The 24,145-nt window shown below is 35.9% G+C and overlaps 1 protein-coding gene across 4 annotated transcripts in view; it reads left to right on the top strand.

Moving 5' to 3' along the window:
• The window catches only part of LOC135071780 (transcription factor Sp9), an 87,573-nt gene that overhangs the window by 36,642 nt on the left and 26,786 nt on the right, over positions 1–24,145 (top strand). The window contains exons 1-2 of one of the 4 annotated variants that reach the window (XM_063965602.1): positions 9,228–9,415; positions 13,642–13,689. In XM_063965602.1, the coding sequence (XP_063821672.1) occupies positions 9,335–9,415; positions 13,642–13,689 (129 nt within the window). In that variant the 5' untranslated portion in view covers positions 9,228–9,334. Of the gene's footprint in view, positions 1–9,227; positions 9,416–13,641; positions 13,690–20,763; positions 20,850–24,145 lie in introns of those variants that run through there. The other 3 variants (XM_063965603.1, XM_063965604.1, XM_063965605.1) reach the window with 3 other exon arrangements.

Raw genomic sequence — 24,145 nt, 5'->3', positions numbered from 1 at the left:
GAAAATTCCTTAGAGGTTGTACAGGATATCAGTCATTGATGATAATTTCCATTGCAATGTCCGCTGCATTGAAAGACTAAACTGTACAGGAATCAATGATTAATGATCATAAATTAGGCCGCTCATACAAGTTACATTCAAATTCTGCCGCGTATCAAAGATCGAGGACTAACGGCCGCGTTCTCCAGAATCTCATAAATTAGGGAACGGGGCAAAAACGCGGGCACCTCGTTGCATGTTGCTCGTTGCTCCGGGCTCTCGTTATAATTGCAGGGTTTCACCGAAAAGCCCTCAATTATAAAATAATAGCAGATGTGGATCATAGTAATAACAATTATTATCACGCTCGCTCGCTGTCATTATCGTTGAAATATGGCCGATGCGCCGCGTAGTATGCAAACTTCGGAATCTCAGTTCGCTTCATCTTGATCACATTGCGCTGGATGTGTGCCATTCCATTCGATTTGTCATTCGTGTTTGTTCCTTTTGCGCTTCCTCATGAATAAAAGAACGTTACTCTCAAATCTGATGTTGCCCGTTAAAATTTATAACTACAATTACGATGGCAATTACACAGGCACTTTTGCTTAAATACGCTAACTGATTTCTAACGTTTACTGCGCTAAATAAGTCTGTTGTACACTCGCTATTAGAAGCGGAGTATGCATAATTCGATCTTATTACTATTCTTAATGCCTAAAGTTATAAATCAGACAGGCACTTAGGTCCATTTCTACGGCTGCAGATTAGCTGATAACATACTGACTGACTGACTTAATAGATTAAATATAGTCTTCGCATATATTCCCGCTCTATAATTAAGTATATGTTAAAACCGTTGTACATTTGATCGTACATAATAATGTTAACTTGTAATGCGGCGATTATTCAAATTCTCGACCAAGTAGGCTGGCCCGCCTCTTTGCAGTCGCAATCTTAATAAAGACTTCCTAGGTGCACCACAAACGTATTTTATTTTTATGAAATATCGTCGGCTGCGTGTAATGTTAATTAAAGATAACGTTTAATTAAACTTAATCGGTGAACAGATGAACGCTGAGATGAGATTCGTGTCGGCTGGACGAGCGGATCGTTTTAATATAATTGCGTTCTGATTGTCTCGCGAGCTTTGCCCGGTTACTGATACGATTATACATAGAACGTGTGCGCGCTATCTAATTCACAATGACCCTTTTCAGTAATTGCAGAAAATTCTAAATTGTTATTACTCTAAAATTAATGTTGTTCCACCAAGATATGTTTTCTTTTAAAAATGTTGATTGTAAAACGTAATTAGGTTTGTTGTTAAACAATAGGTAGGTACTTTGAAGACTAAAAAGCAAAAGCAATCCAAAAGATCTCAACTCACAACCATAAAGTATTTGGCACTCTGTAATTAGGTAACGTCCGAGGCAAAACCGTCTTCGTGTTCTCTCCAAGATCGGAATCCCGGGCATTGACAATAAAAGTGGACCTGTAAGCGGTGGCCGGATAATGGCAGATTAGACGAGGCTAGTGCCCATATCTGCGCGCGCGCAGCCTCCCGCCATTACATCGGCAGCGTAGCCGATTAATCATCGTTGCTCTACCGGATAATTCGGCGGTTGATTTAGTGAAAACCAACGTGTTATTACGGGATAAATCTCTATCTAGAAAAGCTAAGAAGGCCTAAGCGCGCCCCTGATTTATTACGGGCCATCGCCGCGTTGCGCATGATTTGTGATTTCCGAAGAACTTTGTTGTTTTCATATTTAGTTGAATTTTAATGAATAGCTACGAAATTATACGACTCAACGTGTAATTATCGAGCTGTAGTATCATTGATTATTGCTCTTAGAATAGCGGGTGTTTAATTTATGTGAGTTATTCGGAACGCGGAGATAATATCGCCGGAGACCTGTTTGATATCTGGATGAAAATATTTTTTGTCATTCGAACTTACCTACACATTGATGTATGATGTAAAGGGTGAAATAATACTATAGTAGGGTTATGTTGTGAATAGCGTTGGCTAGGTTTATTGATTGTCTAGCTAGGGCGATCTAACCCGTCCACACGACACGCAAGCTTGTGCGTGAAGCCCATATATCGCGGTGCGGCGTCTTACCCTTTGGTATCGGCGCGCCGTAATGCTCGCAAGCAGATAATATCTTGATTTATTGCAGCTATCGACCATCACCCTCCCCCCTTTCACCTTCCCCCTAAAACTCACCTCAAATTCATGCGGTCATTATCCTTTTTCTCTCTTTATAATCATAAATTAGTTTTCGACGTTGAGAAAATGTACCGTCGCTCGATGTTATCTGGTGGTATATGATAGATGAAAATCGCTAAAGCTTTTAATAATTAATAAATCTATCGTTGGCTATCGCGGGTTTGGAGGCGTAAACCGTTGCGGAGAATTAATGAAGTCTTCCGTGGAGTTTCGCGGTTTAATAGCGCCTATTAATTTTATCTCAGCAACTAGCCATCTTCGCGCCGGGCCCGACGCCCATGGGACTGCGTAGGTATTAGCTACGTCAAAATAAACTTAATTTTACAATCCTTATAAGCATCGCATATTTCTTGCTTTTCCTTTTTCTGCTTATATCGCACACCTAGATCTAAACTGAGACAACTCAAAAAAGGGCATTTTTCAGGAGGCGAAAAAAACGTATTACTACATTTTTTGTTAGGGAAGTTATGAAACTCAGTTTTATTTTGGATTATTGATAGGCTGTGAAAGGACCCTGTATATAAACTGGGTCAAAAAATATATCCTTTTTACCTTTAATCGCAGTTTTTTTAGTTGTTACATTTTAGGAGAATGACTTTGTATAAATAATAAAGTACATTTAGACTTGAATCAGCTTTTTTTGGACATTTTGAGATTTGAGTTCTCCTTTTCCACTCTTAAAATTTGTATATCGTGCCATTTAACTTGATTCCAATTTTCTTCTAAAACCAAATTAGTTGCCCACATTTTTTGCAAGATTTTAGTGTCATAAAACTTTTCAAATGTCATCTCTTCCACGTTCTTTGGTCCTCTGTATTTCAAAATTTCAAGATGTGACTGAGTCCTCCTCCTGCACTATTAAAGTGGTTTTCATTGAATGTTTCAATATCCTAAATGATCAATTTAGGAATTGTTTGAGAAAAAAGTTCATTTTGAACACGATCTGGATCAGCATAAGAGATATAAATGAAGATTTCATGACATGGTGAACATGATAGGTGTTTGAGTTTCTTCAGCCACTTTTTCTTAGAATCAGCCGATCGATATGTTTATTTATTAATTTATTTACTTATTATAGACCTTTTTTCTACATTATTTTATATTTCTACATTATAAAGAAGGTTTTATCTCTTGTGCAGGCAACAGAATATCAGACTATACACTTGTATTACAACTACATTAGTTACTACAGTGTTTAACTTGAAGTGCCGTCGTCTGTACATTGCCTTTTAATTATCTTTACACTGTTCTCTTAAAATATTTACAAGAAAACGACCCAGCATAATTTTTTTTGGAAAATAAAAATAATATCCACTGTAAGTTTTGCTTATCCAACAATAGTAAGTTAACTCAAAACACTCTTCTCAAACAAAACAGGAGATAGTTTGAATAAAACTAACACTATTTAGAAACAGGGATTATCATACTGTACCTGATTTTAGGTGAAATATGCAAAACTACACGTTGTGTTTAGAAAAACATTGAAATGAAATTTGTTCCAACAAAACTACGCCAACTAGAAATTTACAAGTTGATTCATCAAAACCAACTCAACTCAAAATAGTAACAAAATATAAGTTGCTTTATCAAACAGAACTGGAACAAGTCAAAATGTTTTGGTTAACTATTGCAGAACAATTCATCAATACTGTTACTACTCAAATTAACTCATTATATATTTTCTGCTTAACTGTAACAAATCTAAATATCCGCGTTTTCGTTTATTTTAATACGTGCACTCTCTGATACTAGCGAAGGTCAACTGACAAAACGCTTGTTTAGGTGGAAGGGGTTGACAAGCGTTGATTCAACAAAAGTAAGTTATCGCCATCTAGCGGCAAATGGATTAAGGCTTTATTAAACCTGTTATGTTGGAAAGATGCGTATGATAACCGAGTATTTGAATACAAGTATAAGTCAAAATTGGCAATTTTTGAGTTGTCTCAGTTTAGATCTAGGTGTGCGATATTATGTCGTATGATACCAAGACTCCGCCCAGTGTCCGCCTTATTATTTAAATGTCCGTAGTCAAATGTAAGTATTTCTTGCAAATGAATCTTCAATTTTAATACCTAGCTGTTTGGGGATTGCATTCATTTTCATCTTATTTCAAAAGCTGCATTACGAAATGAACTTACAAAGTTGCTGTAAGTAGGTGCGTAAATTACTTTAAACGCCTTTTTGCTTGGATTGGAACCATAATATGGTGCCCACGGTCCACGTGTTAAGCTTATCGAATAGACATAAATGTTCAATTAATTTCCCCTGGACAGCTGTTATTATTGCCTTAATGGTTGTGGTTATCGCTTCATATAATTGGAAAATTAATCTTAAAGTCTTGGGTACCTAATCTTCATTGCTTGGCTGATGCGTACGTATATGGCGAATGTCTTTGGCTGGCAATGTTATGGGTAAGCGAAAAGTCTTACAAGGACTAACCTATCATACCGTTTAATGCAACATGAATGACGAAAGCAGACCCAGACTGCAAGAGCTTTCATACTAATGGCGCACAATTAATATATCTCCCGATACGGCTAGCATTATAGCCTTTTTAAGCAAATAACCGAGAGCCTTCAACTACGAGCTTATTCTTGGAAACTCGGTTTAAGAAATAAGACTGGGAACTGGATATATTTCCGTAGTTATTATAGACGAGCAATGTGATTCACGGGAAGGTCGAGAGAAAAACGATATGTTATTCAACCAACAAATCTTCGCTGACAGTAAGCCTTCTAAAGGCACTTCCCAACTCAATACTTAATCTTTAAGCAGAGTAAGTATTCAATAAAATATCCGTAGCCGTAAACCATGTGCGCGCAGCGTTCGGCATCCATCAGAAAAAACGCCAAGTAGAAGCTTCGACATGCTCACAAAAGCTCGTAAAAGCTCTTGACTATTATGTAGTTATTGTTACAGGGTGGAAACACCATTATTACCCGGGTTGGACGGTTTATTTTGTTGTTTGGCACGTCGCGGCTGTCATGAGGCGAGGCGGCTCGCGCTTCGCACTCGGCGAGGTGATGGGCGCACGGTATATGGAAATGTAATAAAAATACAAGTTAAATCGCATTATGGTACAAAATGAACGATGTTTATGCACCTAAGTAATATTTCAGCGAAAATAATAAGTTTTAATTTTCAATACAATCCAGTTTAGTACACTGAAACTCACTAAGGATTACGTTATTCGATTTCTTTACACAATTTTTGTTAGGTAATCCGATTTCAAAGGGCAAGCTTAAAGTTCATCGCTGTCATTTACAACCATTTCTTATCTCGTCTGAATCATATCTAAAGAGCTCATAACAAAACACTTCAGAATACAATTCGCTGCTCATATTTAATCCTATTATGCTTGTAAACAGTGACATCTAAATACCGCATTAAGTGAACATCTCAGTGGTCTATTGTACAGCGACACTTGCGCTTCCCAGGCCCTCGCTGCGAAATGTCAGCGGAAACATTCGAAGGCCTTTATTCCGGGATTACGAGAGATTTTGCATAGGAAACGGTCGTCAAATGTCCTGCCATTGAAGCCATGAATGGCGCGGGTAGTCGACAATGGCCATGCGAATAGAGTCACACATGTTGTGAATGAAACTTGGACAATATTTTGGGTCGGTGTAATCGCAGGATTATCTCTGGTCCGATGAAATCGAATTTTGCATTTGAAGTATGAATGGATCGGTAGATAATCGCTTAGAGAGCTTTTGTGTAGTAAATGCTTTGTGAGCTAAGTTCGAAATGTAGGTAATATCTATCAACGTTAACAGTAAAAGATTATATTAATATCACAAAATCAAAGCAAATAAAGCGCTACATTTTAGTTGTAAAACCATAACTTCTGGCTTAATTGATAACCAAACCAAAATACTAAATTTGATTGATTTTAAAATACTATTTATTGTTAATACTACTGGCATTGAACGAGTATTTGATAAAAGTTTAAAATGGCATTAATTTCTCTACACAAAAGTTTAATATCTGAAGTCTTTTGTGCTGCATTTGTTGCACAATAGTATAGTCCTAACAACGGTACCAGCGGAAGTTGGTGTAAGATTGCAACCGGATCCGTGCACCCCTTCTGCTCAGAACATGCTAGCTCGACAGCGTGGGGACCTATTTGTCACTACGAGTATGCAATGTGCGCATAACGGATTCAAATTAGGGGACGACTTGTAGCTGTCACAAATGGAAATTGTTACTTGGTAGGTAAAGTCCTGAATAAAACTGTTTCTTGCGCTATTTCTTCTCACCACTGGCCCTTTTATTGTCCTGAAGCAGTGGTAGAGTTAAAGCAATACTGGGATGTAAATGCGTTTTTAAAAGTCTACTTACAAGAAAAAATGAATTTCATGAGTTTCAAAACGTTCTAAAAATAAACGTATTATAAAAATATGATGCGGTTCAAAACTCAATAAAATAAAATATGACGTAACTTTACTTTGAAATCCGAATTTGGTTAAAAGTAAGTAACACAACAATATTTTTTTAAAATGCACTGCAAATTTTAAGCTTTCAATTAAATTAATTCCCAAATAGAAAACAAAAATGAGTTACAATGTGCACAATAAATAATTACGCCCATAAAACACATCGACAGAGACAAAAGAGAAAACGTTTTTATTCGATTGTGCCTCACTCATAACTTCGATTACAATGAATCCGGTGGTACAAAGAAATGTTTCATTCGTTTTGCAACGGCCATTCGATACGGCGCGTGTTGGGCGAGCTAGGGCGGCACTGGGCGGTGCGAGGGCGGACCGGGCCAGATGCGCGAGCGCACACAATCAAAAACTAATGATTGGAAAAAATAACCTTTGATACGCGAGTACTACATGTTAATGAGATGGAACATGGATCGTTTAGTTTTAAGTGAATATAGTGTACAGTTGTGCGGTATTGTGAGATGGGGATTCGAGTAGAGAAGGTTCGTCTAATATTATTTTGATAGGTTCATGATAATTATATGACATAGATTCTCTACCTAATATTTATCACACTCTTTAAAACGTACCTTTAAAAGAGTGTATTCAAATGCGTATGTTTTGTTTGGAACTCAAAAGTTGTCTTTCGGTGGTCTACAAATTGATTGTGAAGTTTCACGCTGGCTTACTTCGCCGTCATAGCGTTTCAGTCTAGATCTTACGCGTACAACTGACCTAAATCGAAGGAAATGATGGGGGCTAAATGAATGTAAGACAAAGTGCGGCCATGTTAACAGCAACAATAGGAAAGCAGTAAGCAGGGAACGCGCAGGCGCGCGAGATTACAATGATTACGCGCCACGCGCACGCGCCGCGCCCACTGTACTCGGCACTAATCACTATCATTTGCGCGTGTTATTCTATATTCAATACAAAACGCACGCCTATCGCAGGCGACATCTACACGCTTTGTCGTGCAGTTGTTAAATAACGCCGCTGGCTAAATGTGTGCCGAAATATAATGCCATTGGACCTTTCAACTTTGCCATTCATTAAGCTTTTGGAGGTCTCTATGTTATTTTCTTTAGGGTTCACACATTTACTTATGATTTTATTTTATTTTTATTAAAGTTGTATTAATAATATAATCATTTTAGCCAAGGGTTTATATCATTTTAGGCAATTCTGACACCCAATATAAGTTAGTAACAGAGACAACTTCAACCACTAAATTCAAAGTTTTCCAAAGTATAAATATTTTGTCGCTACAACATGTGTGCATGTTATCAAGCATAAAATCGTCCTGTGTCTAATAAACATACAATAAACGGATGTGAATAATAGGACAACTCCTTGTTGACCTTAGTATATGTTAATAGTAAACCAACAAAAACCAAGAATAAACCGGTATCGTAGGAAATAGTAAGAAAATGAAAAATAATAGTCATTTGTAAAGGTGACTGGAATTAATTACTTACCATACTGACTGTAGGTACTTTTAGACATTAATGATTTTCATTTACTTGCGTCAAACAGTCTTTTTGATTTCTCGTCCTTAAGATTATAAATATTACCAAATTATGTATATTTCAAAATAAATTCGAAGCATTGAGGTTAAGTTCCAACTCACACTAATTTATCTGTATAAAATTTTCCGATATTCCGTGGTAGGAGTCACTCAAACTTTTTATAATATTTGCCTATTGCTTTGTACTTCTGCATAAACGCACAATAACTAAATATCATTTATCGAAAGGAACTAAACTACCATCTGTTACAGTATCACGTGATCAAATTTCGCATGATATCAGAGTGTATCCTGTCACATGATCCGTATCCGCCCTCGCACAGATTGGACCGAAAAAATGGACCAATTTTTATAATAGAGCCGGGTAACGACGTGATGTTCTTTATTACGCACCGGAAACATTTATAACTTTCGTGCCACAAAAAAATTGTATTTGTAACAAAGATTCAATGTTTTGAATTAGGAAGAACATCTGAACATCTTTTGATTCTCATTTGTTCCTCTTTGATAGGTCCAATTTAGATGATATACTGAGTGCGCACCTAATTTAAAAACAACGTTCATCGATCGATATGTTATTAGAAAGATTCGCGTAAAAAGTGCACTCTATTTTTTGCCACAGATATTACTTGTAGAGTTTACGCTCAACATCTTGAATGATCTTTTTATCAGATTACATACTAATACTAATGTGATGTTTCTTATTCACAGCTTGTTAAGCACGGACTAAAAACGTAAAGAAAAAATGTGTGAGCAACGCATAAAATTCAATAAACCAAATAATTGCACATTAATACTAATTACAAGCATCTTCGTTATCAAAGTTCAAAGCTTTGATTGTGGTTGTAAAAAGTGCGTTATCGGTTTTATATTAGTTTTGCGTGCGGCGTAAGTTCCCGCCCTTAGTCCGCCCAGCGCCATGCGCCGCCCCGCGTAAACAAATACGACGGTGGCGCCGCCACACGGTGAGCGAGCGAGACGCGCGTGCGAGAGGGAAGGCACTCGGTGCGCGCTCGCCGAGCCTCAAACCCTACAATTAGTAGCCGAGATTCGTTCGCCGCATCGATTCGTTACGAGATAATTGCTCCGGGGTATTTTCTTGGATTTTTCTCGCGAGTGATTTGTTTGTGACATTGCAGTGTTGTGGATGCATGGGCTGACATGAACTGCGCGTATTACCAACAGCACGGGGGCTCGCACCCCGCGCCGCACAATGCTAATAACAATTCCTACTTCAACGAGGTATTTTGTAACTTTTATTTTGATTTTAAAATATAATAAACATTTTTCACAATTTTCACGATATTGAACTCTAGATAGAGACTTGCTAATTTGATTTGGCAAAATATTTACATCCACATTTTAATTCGTTGTGCATTATTTTTGTAAGATGAATAACTTTTTTGAAACAAACGAGAAACAAAAAAAACACTAACAATTTTATTATTTGCCGTCAACACAATAATTTATAATGAAACACTTATGATTTTTTTATTACATTTAAGTAATGAAACGAATTTTTGGGCATATTTCAATTACTTTTCGTGCGTTTTTAGTGCTATATTTTATTGCCGTTCTCATTTTGAAACGTAAACATGCACCGAAAAAGATTTTACGAAATTTTGGAAGGCAATAAAAGTAAAGAAGAGCTTTAATTTTGTATGAAATTTTTGTTGTTTTTGATTTATGGCACCTAAATTGGTATAACGACTTCGAAATAATTCTGTGCACAGCCCAATTTGTAAATATGAAATACAGGAAATACGTTTCGTTATTACTATTAGAACTATCATAAATTAACACTCAACGACGAAAAACTGCTTACAAGGTGTAGTAAATAAATTTAAATTGAAGTGAATCTTGGGATATACTCGTATATCCAATAAGAAAATAATAGTCCTCGTAGTAGGTAGGAAGTTGACTTCCGTAGGCATCTAAATTATTATTATTACAACGGTCTGAACATAAATAAATCTATTTATAATAATACATAGGTACAAAATCCACTGGTTTTTATACCGACATTTAATATTAAATTCTGAAATCCATATTACAAGCGAAATGGCAATAGCTCTGTCTTGCTCATTTTCATTTTAAAATCAAATTGAATTGCAGGATGTCTATTATTTTCACTACATCTTTAATTAATTTTCCCTTTATTTCAATAAGTAATTTTATGTTCTCATACCATAAAAACCTCAATAATAATTGTACGCTTGCTTTCCCAGAAGGTAAATAGCATAAACAATAATAAATAATGCTAATAATGTGTAAAAAAACGTTATACATTTCTGGCAACTTCCGAAAAAACGTAATAGGACATATCGCGTTGCGTCGAACGCGCGTCAAACAAAAGGCGGTCTCGAAAATGAGCCAACAAAGGCGTCGAGGTGTATGCTAACAAAGGTCGAATAAGAAAAAAATGCTGAATGAGAACTAAAATATTTAATTGGTGTGATTAGTTGTGCGATTACGGCGAACAAACACCTCCCGCCGGCTCACAATGGACCGTGTGACGCGGCGTTTCTTCTTTTGAGAACGGTTCTTTCTACGACTGCAATGGTTATGGAACTGTATCGCGTTATCGTTTTATGAGATTTTTATAGTTTATAGCTTTTGGTGAATAATTTTTCTAATTATTTACATTGATGAAGATAATTCTGCCATTAAATTAACATTTTACTAATATGATTTAGTGTTAATTAAAACGGATGTAAGTATTATAAATTCAATAATTTCATTTTTATTTACTTACATGTAGGAAGCAAGTTTATAAAACTGAATTTCACCGACTTTCTCTTACATCGTTCATATCAATAACTGTCAAACTCTACTTTCTTAAAATAATAAATTATGTGCAAAATACACATAATAGGTATGCTGTAAAAGTCGATGAAGTTTTATTAATTTTAGATTATACAGTCTAAAATCCGTTACTGAATGCATAAAACTAGACGTTACATTATATGATTACGAAACATTTTTCCTGAAAACTTTGGCAACAATTTTTAATTTGGTATAATCTTCACTAAAATAAAAAAGTTTAATCGAATTTTACTTCATCTTTTGCGAAAAACCTTTATCACAATCAATAAAAACCGCTTTTGATTGCAATGCAGTCAAAACCTGAAACTTGTGACCCAATTTTGTGTAATAACTGATTATGTGGCTCGGCGCAGCCAACGCTGTGGTTGACTCAGCCTTTCGTTGTATAACCAAATCGCATTGTACAAATCTAAAGATGAGACAGTAATATGCCGTAATCACTTAAATAATGACAGCAACAGTCGTATTTCGTTTATCTTTATGCCATCTGTACAGACTGTACATGATACGTTTCCGCTCGGAGTGCCGACATTGTTGCAAGGCGGCATGTGTAGTTGACAGCACATTAGGCTATGCATTTTTGTTCAAAAATAGTACCTATTACCATAACAGAAGAGGCCATAGTATTTAGATTGACGTGCCGATGACTCTACATATGATTATTAAATAATTAGGAGCTTTGCCGATTTGTGTCTCCCATTTGACACGATATAGTGCGATTCATTTTAATTACTTGTTGGAATTCATACATATTATTATGTGAATATAACATGGTATTCTGCAGTATAATATGTAGTAGGCTTAATGTATGTCTGCCTTTGTGTTTACATTATTATTTTTAAACCTCTACCTGATGTTTTACTGTGCATTTGCAGGGCGTCACATGTGGTGTACATGAATCCCTATTATAACACCACTATTAGTAATGTGACATGCAATAAACAATTTGAATTTGAATTTTTACAAACAAGAGTTTCTCCGTTGGTGATAAAAAAATCACTCTAAAATCCACGTCTTGCTATAAGTAAGTATTTTTCATGGTTGTGAAGTTACATCAAAATTATTTTAAAACACAGCATTAAACAACAATAAAATTGATATTTTATTATATTCACTGATCGTCGCTTGCCTCTCTAACTGACGTATATGTCATTTTTTTCGAAACTGAGTTATCTATACCATGAAAAATTGATTAAGAATCAATTTTTCAAGACGAATCGATCTGTCTAATCGCCTGAAAATTTTGCAAAATGTCAGTTACGTCAGAGTGGCAAGCGACGTGATGTGAAGATCATGAAAACTATCTAATTTCTTCCTAAAATAGTTATTAGATGTTTGATTTGATATAAAGGTGTTGATATTACAGTGCATCTGCCCCAGTAGTGATGTTATTTAACCACAGACGGAACATATAATTATGATAATGCAGTCTTGAAACATATTTTCGGTTCCCAATAAGCCAGTCATCATAATTAAACGCAATCCTTTTGGCCTCTGTTAGAAAGCTCGAGTGCATTACGAAAGGGCAATTATGGTACATTAGACTTGCTATTAACATTATTGTACTGTCATAGATGTTGCATATGTGTACGTAATTCCAGTGGAATGAATAACAAACACGTGTAGGTTGCTCATTTTGGTGACGTTCGATTTGTGATTTGCAATTGGTTTACAACTCACTCTCTCACTTTTGACAGGACTATCTTCATAGATTTATAGAAAAAGAAAAAGGTAATTTTTGCATTATAGAGACATCCTAAAACATCTTATCATTAGCTAATGTTACCATAGTATTGATTACGATGTATGTATCACAGATTTTCTTCCGTGGTGGACTTGGCTACGTTTTGACCATTCAGCCAGCAGCAAGAGAAATAAAACAACATGTAAATCTACTGAAATATACATATATTCAACTCTCTTTATAACTGCTAAATGACTGAAAATTGCAACCAAATATGGGCAATTGGATAAAGGAAGTATGTACTTGGCAAAGTGGTGAAGATGTTTCCTTATTTGTTTGCAAGATCACCAGTCTATCATCGAATTTATCTCAGACGCATTTGATTCAACAAAAAAACCTTTTAACCCAATAGATCATTCATAAAAACCTCAAAAGTCATGTTCTAATTTTGGTGGCACTGCCATAGGATACTAGCGGGGGCAGGGGGCGAGGTGCACTCTGTGGGTCCCGCAATTACGGGGCCCATAATAACAGGGCTGGCAGCCGCGCGGCGCCGAAACCGACCGGCTTGGATCTCGGCTGTAATTAAAAACGTTCCAAATTAAATTCGCTCGTGTGTACAGACCCGATATGATATTAACTTTTTAGGGACTTTCTAATTAGTTTTTGTTTTTTCGAGCGGTGGGAGAGTTACCAAGGCCGGCGTTAATTTCGCTTCGTCCTTGTGGACGCCGAAAGTCATAGTCAAGGGATAGATGGGTTGTTCTGGCTCATGTGAACTCGTTTTGTGACGTCATCATGAAGGTTCTGTTTTTTGGGAAATCTTTAGCTACGTAGCTAACTTTAGGAATTGTTCCAAAAATGGCTGACTTAATTTAGTTACATTTTATCGTAGTTTGTTATAATTGAAGTTTAAGATTCACTGAAGTACTTCTTAATTATATTTTCTTTGTTTTAGGTTAGTATCGACCCCGTGTCCGCGGATCACAAGGACATGAAGATATTAGTAAGTACTGCTTTTGTTATTATGTATATTTATATATTTGTAACCTTGGTAATAATTATTTAATACTAACGTTACGTTTATTATATTTTTGTATATTATGTAGAGTTCATTAAACTAGATTTGTAATATGTATATGATTAATAATTATTTTTTGTATGTTTATTGCTCTATTTAGTGTACTTTTATTTCTTGTTTTATATTTTCATCATCTTTCATTAGATAGCAATTTACTGTTCTTTTTCTAACTGGTAGAAATGTCAATATCATTGTCTGTTCTTAGAAAATTAATTACACAAAGTGCAACCTAAAAAACCGTAGCAATTTTCCACCAAATATTAAAAATCAAAAACTAAACCAGCAAATCACCACAACGATATTAAGTACCGATAAGGCATAAAACAATTGTGCAAGCACTAATTTACCAAGAAAATTCTCAGCGTATCGAGGCCTGTACTTCGAACAATGCCCGCGATTTTCCAGCACGAATACAGGAAATTATATCGGAACGAATATGGAATGACAAAATCAGTAATTTATTCGATTCGTCGTCGATTCGATGGACACTGTGAAATGGGCAAATGGGCATTGTGCGAGCGCTGAGAGGCGGTGTAATGCATTCGACACGCGGCTCGGAGCGCGTGCGCAACTCCACGTGACCACCACGACTAAGAAAACCTTTTTAATCGTAGTAGTTTTTTAGAAATATTGCATTTCAAGGCATTTTACTGACTATGTCACACATTGGCAAACAATTGAAATGGCCAAAACAAGTAATTTTCCTTCTAGCCCAAAAAACTTGTAAAATCTCTACCAGTACAGACTATCTGTACATTAGGTAGGACTATACAGTAGGTAGCAGCACTAGCAGCCTAAAAGTCTTTAAATAAGTGCAAATGTTTTACTATTCTTTTCTAGGTAATGATGAAGTCTAGGTAATAATGAAGATTTTTCTTATGTGTTGTTAAATATTTAATAAGCATTTACAATTTATGCGGTTTATTGCCACGGTAACCTTGACATGCAAAAAAATAAGTCAGCTGAAATAACAACAAATAATGGCAAAAGAGCTGTCTAATATTAACTAAGCAAAAGTCAAAAATACTTATTTTATGATTACCAAAGAATTTTCAAAATACCTATGAAGTACCTAACTAAATATTTTATTTCATAAAATTATGTGAAGAAAATCAACTCAAAAATATTTTACTAAAACAATTCTGAAACATTCAGACTGACTTCGAGGTTTCTTAGAGAACTGAAATGTAAAATAAAAGGTTAAAGACGCATCAAATATTTACATTATAACATACAACAGTATATTTTTATATGTAGAGACGTTAACGCTACAACGCTCCCTGTAGTCCCAGCCTTACTAGTTGAAATAAAGAAATCTGCTTCACAAGCGTCAGACCGCAGACTTGCTTCACTCAAACACTATTATTTGTTGCATACTTTACTAAAATTGTTTTAACGCCGCACATAATAGCGATGACAATTACCCATAATTAAAATGTAATTAACTTATTTGTAGCCATCTGAAGTGTCAAGCTGTCTGCTGTCGTAAGGCTTTACAACTCGTGGAATTAATTTTACAAGTAAAATGTACGACCTTTGCACCGGCCAGTAATTAATATTAATTATTTAGACTTCATTGCGAACCTATTAAATAAATGATTATTTTATCGTCAAGTGGATGGAAGGATTTCTCACTACAAACTACTGAGTTACCTGTTATCATATTAATAACTCGATAATGCTTATTAATATAAATTATCATATTAATTAATAATATTGTAAGAACTGCACACAAAACATTTCATTCTGGTCGAGATAAAAATAATTAAGTGTAAGAAATTCACGCATAATTTTATAAACATATTTTTTTAGTCAAATCAAAATTTTAAGGCTGTTAAACCGACTTTCTTTTAATAAAGTTTTAATAAAATACTTAGCTTTATTACTGAACAAACGTTTAATGAACAAAAAGACCCGTTAAACGTTGTTGACTTAAAAATTGGAATATCTTTACCTATAAGGAAAAAAACTATTTTCATGGTAACTTCCGATTATACCTTGATTGATTTATTTGTTGTTCTGTAAGTCTTTGTCTATAAAATTAATAAATTAAGTTCCTACTAAGTTTCTTAATTATTTACTGAAAGGTCAAAATATTAATCTCTAAAAATTCCCCAACAAAACTGCTTCTGTTCTATTGCTGCGCCTATTGCCTATTGAGTGTAGACGAGCCCTAATTGTATCAGGCTCACGTACTATCTGATCTAACCACGATTGTGTGGAAATGTATTTGTTTTTAATACAATCGCCGATTGGCTCGTCCGGGCAATTGAAAGGCGATGGTGAATAAAGGCACAATGAGCATTGAAGCGAGCGGCGCCGCGGGCAGCGCATAGCGGAGCGCGTGTGGCCCACGAGCTTATGTTGATATTGTACGAAATATTTTGATAGCTATTATATTCAAATGTATACTATACAACTTTTCATTTTGGACTTTAATCCTTCTTCTCCTCATTAAGTACAGTCAATCTGGGTACTTTGCTTATCAGTATAGTATTTGGCTCAAATACAATTGCGAATTTATTACATTTTCGCTTTGATTTTTTTATATTTCAAACAAGCTTTGTGAAGAACGGTCAAAGATACGACGCTTATTTGAAATAAATAAAATGAAAGTGAAAAAACTACCTTTTGCAATTATATTTAGAGCTTATGATGGCCAAAGTTACTCAGATTGACTGTATCTGAATGAAAATTGTGTCATAGAAAAGCTATTAAGTTCAATTAGTGTTGCTATTAATTAATGAGTGCAGGAAGTTTCAATAGTACTTCTACCTATATTACTTTTACGATCATAGTTAAATACGTCCTGCATTAGAAGCTGCGCTTACCCAACGCTGGTAATTATTTAGAAGTAACCTTTCCACCGCACAGGTATATTTCACACTTTCACCAGTGATCAAAGGAACAATCCTCGTAATAAATCAATACATTTTCCATTGCGCACCATTCTTACAAAATTCAAACAGCATTTGTAGAGCTACGCGAAAGAATGCCACTTTGGAGCTAGTATACCTAGTGAAGTTGAATAATGGCTGGTAAAAAGAAGCATTGCCAAATTTTAAGAAAAAGAAAGAAGATGCCTTTCTGGAATGGTAGAGCCAACTGAAAAAAACAGTTCAACCGGATTTATCTTTGGAAAAATCGGTACAAGAGAACTTTTGGCAGCTTAAAATACTTTTTGAACCAAAAAGTATAAAAATATATGATCACTCGATTTCAGAAAATAAAGCTGAATAAGGCCTTCTTATGCAAACGTTGGTACATACTTTAGTGCACTATCCGGTGTCTAGTAATTAAAATCTTTAGTTTAATAGTTGTCTTTAAATTCGCATAAAATTTTAATGCCATTTAAATGTATTTAAATATATTCAACATAAATCTTTCTACGTGTAACTTGAAATCCACATACCTGCGTATCTATAGTACAAATACAAGAGGGTACGAATAGTTATAGAGAGTGGCCCTCTCCATTGGGAGGGAAAGGTGAAAGTTACGTAAGCTCCCCAAACCCTCTGGGACTGCCCTTATCCAGCTATTTGTATACCTACCTACTTGGTATAAGTATATCCGTATCAACTACCTATCGTTAGGTACCTAGTCGGATTCGTTCATAGTTACAGTAGTGTCACTTTATCCATTGTGATTTTGCTTTCTTGCAAAGTTAAAAGCATTTATTTCATCTCGAATAATATTTGAAATATTTACTCGTACATTTAACGTTTGACTTGTGCTTACTCTCTTAGTTAAAACTGTGTAATGGTTAGGTACCTACATAATATTATTTGGCTTGCCTATGAAGTCCAGTGATCTAGAGTAGGGCTCTCTCACCTCAGCGGTATAGGAGTTTGATTCCCTCGGAGTTTTCTAGCCTTCTAGGTTCGCTGTTAAAAATGTTATGCAACCAGTGTATCTTAAAAATTGTAGTAATATCAATAGTAATTATGGTAAATAAATTGTTGGCAGACCAATAAATAAAATATGAAAAAATAAAAGAAGATCGACTGGCTAGATAACTCTACCACGGACTCTACGCACCTTCGGTCCTCCCGTGACAATGACTCATGCAACGTGTACGTTAGCCTTTGAATCAGTGTATAAAAAACTACAAACGTAACGTACTCTTATATCCATGTTGCATGAATTACCATGTTTTAAGCATTGTTACAATGGCTCACTCAGACACGGAAACTTGCGTCAAACTAATCCATCGTCCAACTAACAATAGGTATTTATTAGCCACGTTATTGAGATATCCATAACATGTTCTGCAAAAGGTATAATTTACACCTCACCATAATACATATTACGTAATTCTATAACCATTGTTTACCTCGCAACTGGTGCTGTAACGATGATAGGTTGTCATTTCACTAACTAACTCACATCAATTAGAAAGTTTCGTCAAGAAAGTTGGCGGCGATCGTGAAGTTCGAAGCTTAGGCGTAGAGTTTCAGGGCCGTAGCTTTGCAGTAGGTAGGTACTTTGACACGTGGTGTTATAGTTACCTACTGAAAAAGTTTAGAATAGGTACAATGGTAAAAGCTGCTGAAATATTACAAAGTATGATTAAACATACAATTCGAAGCGACAGTTTAGGAAGGAAACTATGAAATATGTAGAGCAAATAAAGTATTAATATTTACACACTTGGCTTTCCATTTTCCTAATAGTCATCAACTATTAAAGTGTAATTATCGCTGTTAATCCTATTAACTAAAAGTAGGGTAATTTGATAAAATATTGGACCTATATAACTCTATCTGTGTAGTGTTGTAGAACTAAGTACCTACTTCCGACTTTGAATCTATCAAATGAAACAAAAAAATAGTGTCTCCAGTCAGCATCAAAATGACTTCAATTTGTTTCAGTCATATGACGACGACTGCTAGACAAAGGCCTCCCCAACAAAAGGCCTGACTTCTATAATCTTTAAAAATCTTTGTTACCTATAAGTCGCTTTGCAACTATAAGTTTAACCCTACCTCTCTATAAACGGTTACATCAAATCAACGGCCGTAACCCTCGAAAGCGATTGGGATCAATAAGACCCGTCTACGGATCGGATGGACCGTTCTTCTCCGGTGATCCGGGCCGGCGTCGGTCACTTCCGTTCATTTCCGGCGGTCGCGCCCGGCGTCGTTATCAAACTACCTACGTAACTCCTCTCGGATGTAGGTACCTAGTGAAGCTTTATATCCAGATTAATTGAAACGCTCAGTTATTTATCTTCCGAAAATGCTATGAGTTTCTGTTATCTTTTATGTAATAGATTGTCTGACAAAGTCCATTTGAAATAAACATAGTCTAAACGTGTTAAAAAAATCTATTTCTTCGCACTGGTTTGACACTTTACAAGAAACGACTCGTAATATTTTAGGACTTTTCAACTTTAATTGCTACTACCTACATACGAGAAGTTACTTCATTGTATACCAAAAATACCGTTTCTCATCTAAAATTTTAAATGTAGAGCTCTTAAAAACACGGAAAATTGAAACATTCATCCCATCGCGCTTTCATTCCCCCTGCAACGCCTATCTATCATCCAATGAAAAGCTGTCTCTCATGAAATTCGTTCATAATTTGATTCCTCCAGCGCCCGCCCCCGCGCAAGTAATTCCACGTCCAAGCGTGTGTTTCGCGGCCAAATTAAAATGTTTATTGCGTTAAGCGGAGTTCGGCGGGATTTTCAGATTTTTATTTCGTTATTCACCACGCCCACTCGCCCCCGGCCTTGCTACGTTTCACTATTTTACGATGCCACCCCTAATGTCGCTATAATGCCTCCACTGTCATTTCCGTTGCCACAACACCAGTCACCACCTTAAGTCGGGACAGCAAGAAACAATATCCAGTGACATCGGAGAAACACATTTCATCCGTGTTATGCGTGTCATAAAACTATTAGCCGCTTAAGCTATTCTTAAAGCGTTAGCGCGTCTCTCTGTTTAGCCGCGAAGGGTGCGGAAGGGCGCCAACGTTTTTTCACCCACCTTTAATACCTTTATGGTGTTTTTATGTTCCATTACGAATTATTTGGTCGTGTTTATAATGTTTTTTGTGGCGGGCTTATATTTCATTATGTTTAACACCTTGTTTCCAAGCTGGCGTTAGTTCGAGACGGTTGGAAAATCGATATCAGATGTTGACAACGAAATTGCTTTTTAATATTCTGTGATAACCTCTATGCGACTTTGTATTTCCATGTTCATTCTTTTTATCTTTGAGGTGACATTTTTTATACTGTAACATAATTAGACACTACTATTTATTACAGTACCTATAAAAAATCTCAACTTTTTAACAGTTAGGATAATAGGAAAGTTTTGAGCTAAAACGTCTAAGTTTTATTTTGGTGTGGGTTTACCACTATAGTATTTATTATTTGCTTTTTCTTATTCCCCTAATCTTTTTTACTTTCACGAAATGCTTAAGATTTTATTCCGTGACAAAACATACCAAATTACAAAAACTTATTTGAAATAAACACTATAGTTTAGGTACCTACCAAACATATTTTAGTAAAAAAAGCCAAAATTAGTGTCACAAATAATAATTGTTCATGTCATAATGATTATAATTATTGTCATAGCAGATAAGTAGCTACTATATTTTACTTAAAAGAAACTATATTTTACTTAAAAGAAAAAAAAACATGAAATAGGTAGAGTCATTAATAGAACCTTCAGAAGACACTTTTCCAAATATTACATTCTATCCATATTAGATAACTACGTCAATTCGGTTACGTCAAGAGTCAAGACCCCTGAAAAGCGGCGGCCAAGTGCGCCGACTAAGCAACAATTGGAAACAAAAAAGTTTATGCAAATCCGGCCAAAATAAAATGGAGGCCGGTGCGCGTGCGATCGATACAGCGACCTTGGGGGCGGGGCGAGCGTGGGCGGGGCGCGGTAAGAGGCCGGGATTGGCTGGCGCCGCCCACCCCCCACTAGAGTCCGTTACTCGGCGTAGTCCGCTTAGTGCGGTAGTGCGATGTGACGGGCGAGTGCCGTGCCCGATGTGTTGTGTGGACAATGATCACTGATATGTACGCGCCGCTGCCGGCGCCCAACAAAGCTATTGTGAGTGTTTTGCGCTTTTCTACTGTTTTGTTTGATGATAGTGAACTAATTTGGACGATTTGTGACGTTTTTACGCTCAAAAACTTGAAATTTCGCCGCCTCATAAGTTGTTTCAAAATAAATTTGCTTCAATTTTTAATCTCCATAAAAAGCTAAGCCTAGGTTCTTCATTTACAATAATGATAACTAATTACAATTATAAATAATGTGCGTTTTCCATCCAAGCATTTGGTCGGTTTTTGCGTGATATGTTTTGACAGGTCAGCTGTTATCAAATACTTTACCATTGGGTATCCGTGATAGTACTATCACACTATCAATGATAGTACTAAATAGAGCGTTGATTTTATTGTAATTAAAGTGACTAATAGCCAAGTGTTTTTCTGAATAGTACCAAAGCAAACAAATCTTTTTACAAATGTAAAAATAAAATCCGTGAAAAAATAATAACAACAAACAGCTGATGTAAAGAATCTTCTGTCAACGCTTTGTAACTATAATTTATAGTTACAAAGCGTTATAGTCTATAAAAATCTGTACCTAGTAATTCAATTTTCGTTTTGAATATAAATCGTAACAATTTGATAGCCCTAATTACACTGCGTTTTATGGGTTAATAGAATCAAATTATAGTTCAGTATTACTGTCAAATACCTACTTGTAAATTACTCACGGCAAATTTGGCCTGGCAGACATATTTTCGGTACTTAAACGCCCACAAATCTATTATTATGGTGCTGTTATAATGCTGTTTGGTACCAATAAATTTATTTAATGAGTTTTAAGACTCAATAATTTGTTTATTGACTTTCATTGTTTTATGCTAGATGTTATCATCCGTTTTTTGTTTCGTTTTTAAAAACATACAGAATTTCTTAGCTCTAACATATCTAACACACTGGGCTGGAACCGACTATACATATCTTGGAAAAAATATATTTTTTTTACAGGAAACCATATTCTTGAAAACAAAACAAAGCGTCTCATCTTTAAGTGTTAGTGAAAATCATAATATCACATGGGACCTCCATCTTCACCCAATAAAGCACCCCAACCCTTTAAACTAGCTGTATAAATTTCCAAAACCAACAAAACACTTCAAAGACTTGACTTCGTCAAACATAATAAGGGCACTCCATCACAACGCGACGTAGGGTCCAATTGTCTCGCACACCCTCACAATACTGTCGCAAATCCGGAGATCCGGACAAATTAAATATCCGATCATCCGATCTATCCGTATCCGATCGACGAATATAGATTTTACGACGCATTGAATTGTAAGAACAATAAGGTATTGTTCAGCTCGATCGAACAATCTTTTTCTAACGCACATAACATTATTTGGTAATTTCAACGCTGAACAATAGATCGGGTACCAACATACATCTTATTACCGATCATCGATGATATTGATCTGTAATTTGGAATTTAAATAAGTTATTGAAACCTTATAGGCATTGTCTGGTGATGGAGCTCTACATTTTGGCGCAATCGCCCTTAATAACATTAGACCTTTTATCTTAAAATACATTTCTATGTTTATTGTATCAGGGCAGACCGGTATCAATTAAAAAAAAAATTGCTGTTTTTTTGCATGGCGGCCTAAGTCTTATCACACCGAATTACACGACAGAAGCCATATAGGAAAATTTGTTTTTTGAAATAACTCTACCGAATCCGCATAAAATAAAAATAAACCGATCATCTCGAGATCTAACCTAAGTTGACATTACTACAAACTTCTCAGAAAACTTATAAAAAATACTACAACACAATATCCAGTTATAGAGCAGGCCGTCAATCCCATCGCACTTGGTCCATACATCGGGCCCATTATGCGTGTCTAATAGATTTTTTCGACGCTGGCCCATTCACCGGCGCAGCGTGAGCCCGTCAATGGCCATTGTGGCAGAACGAGCAAACTTTTATTTGTAACTAGCTGTGCCCGCGACTTCGTCCGCGTGGAATAATGACTTTGGGTAGGCACTTTTAATAATTTAGTCCAATTATTTTACAAATAGCTTTTGCCCGCGACTTCGTCCGCGGAGAAGTCGAAAACGTTCTCATACGATTTTTAACGTTATTATCTAAATGTTTGAATACTTATAAAATATAAAAATAAAAATCTTAAAGGTTAAATAAACATGAAAATAAAATTTTCTTATATTTTATGAATATGCAGCTCGGCCTTTGATCGGTGGTATTATCTTTTTACAACGAAATCGAAAACTACACCTACCGCAGTATTATTGGTAAACTTTTTTTTTTATTTTCCTACGGGTGCTAGAATCAGCAAGTTTCTAGCATGCCACTGGCCGTGGGAGAAGGAGCTTTTCCTCAAGACTACTCCCACTACCTCAAGGGCCTCCGCAAAAACTCTCGCGCGAAAATGAGTTTATGTATACAGCGCAAGCAGGTGCCCGCGGCATGAATTGACCGTCATGCATTACTATGCATTGTTAGGCGAGCGCACGCAGCGGGCACCCACTCCGAGGTTAAGTGGAGGCCCCTAGAGTATGATAGTCTTTAACATGACATGATTGTAAAAAAAATGCACTAATGAGTAATTAATATCAACTTTGAAGCAAATCACCACTAAAATAACTTTCTACCCCTTTTTAACATAGTTAGGGGATGCATTTCACTAAAATACGAAACACGTCTTCCATTAATTCTGTTATAGAATGCTTATGCGAAATTTGAAGTAGATTGAACGAAGGAATCTCGTTATCCCATACAAACTTTGCCCTCCCCTTTTTACCTCCTTAGGGGTAGAATTTTGGAAAATCCTTTCTTATCAGATGCTTACGTCTTACAAAGAACACACCGTCCAAGTTTCAGGTCTCTACGATCAGCGGTTTAGGCTGTGCATTGATCCATCAGTGGCGCGCGCAGTACTTGATCATTATTTTGCTGCGATGATATTTTAAAACTGCGATATCTCCTAAGATATTTATTGAAATTGAATGGTGTAAAGGCCAAGTATGTTTAAAATTAAATACTTGTGATGAATAACTTATTTATTTGGATAAGGATTAATATCATGTTTATGAAAAAACCTCCGCAAATAATGCATTAATATAAAACAGATTTCTTTTTGCATAAAAAGGGTTACTATGAGCCAACCTTAAAAGATAGACATATACTATCGCGGACGTTTTTTTAGAACTTTTAAAGGGGAACAATCCTGTGATACATGATTTTTGCGAAACTTTAACCGTTTACGCAGCGTCAGCTCTCAAAAGGAAAAAAAACACTGATTTGAAACATTCTTCATTGGTGCTCCGCTCCTA

This window comes from Ostrinia nubilalis, chromosome 5 (genome assembly GCF_963855985.1).
Source record: "Ostrinia nubilalis chromosome 5, ilOstNubi1.1, whole genome shotgun sequence".
Lineage (NCBI taxonomy): Eukaryota > Metazoa > Arthropoda > Insecta > Lepidoptera > Crambidae > Ostrinia > Ostrinia nubilalis.
This window is presented reverse-complemented; position numbering and strand designations above follow the sequence as displayed.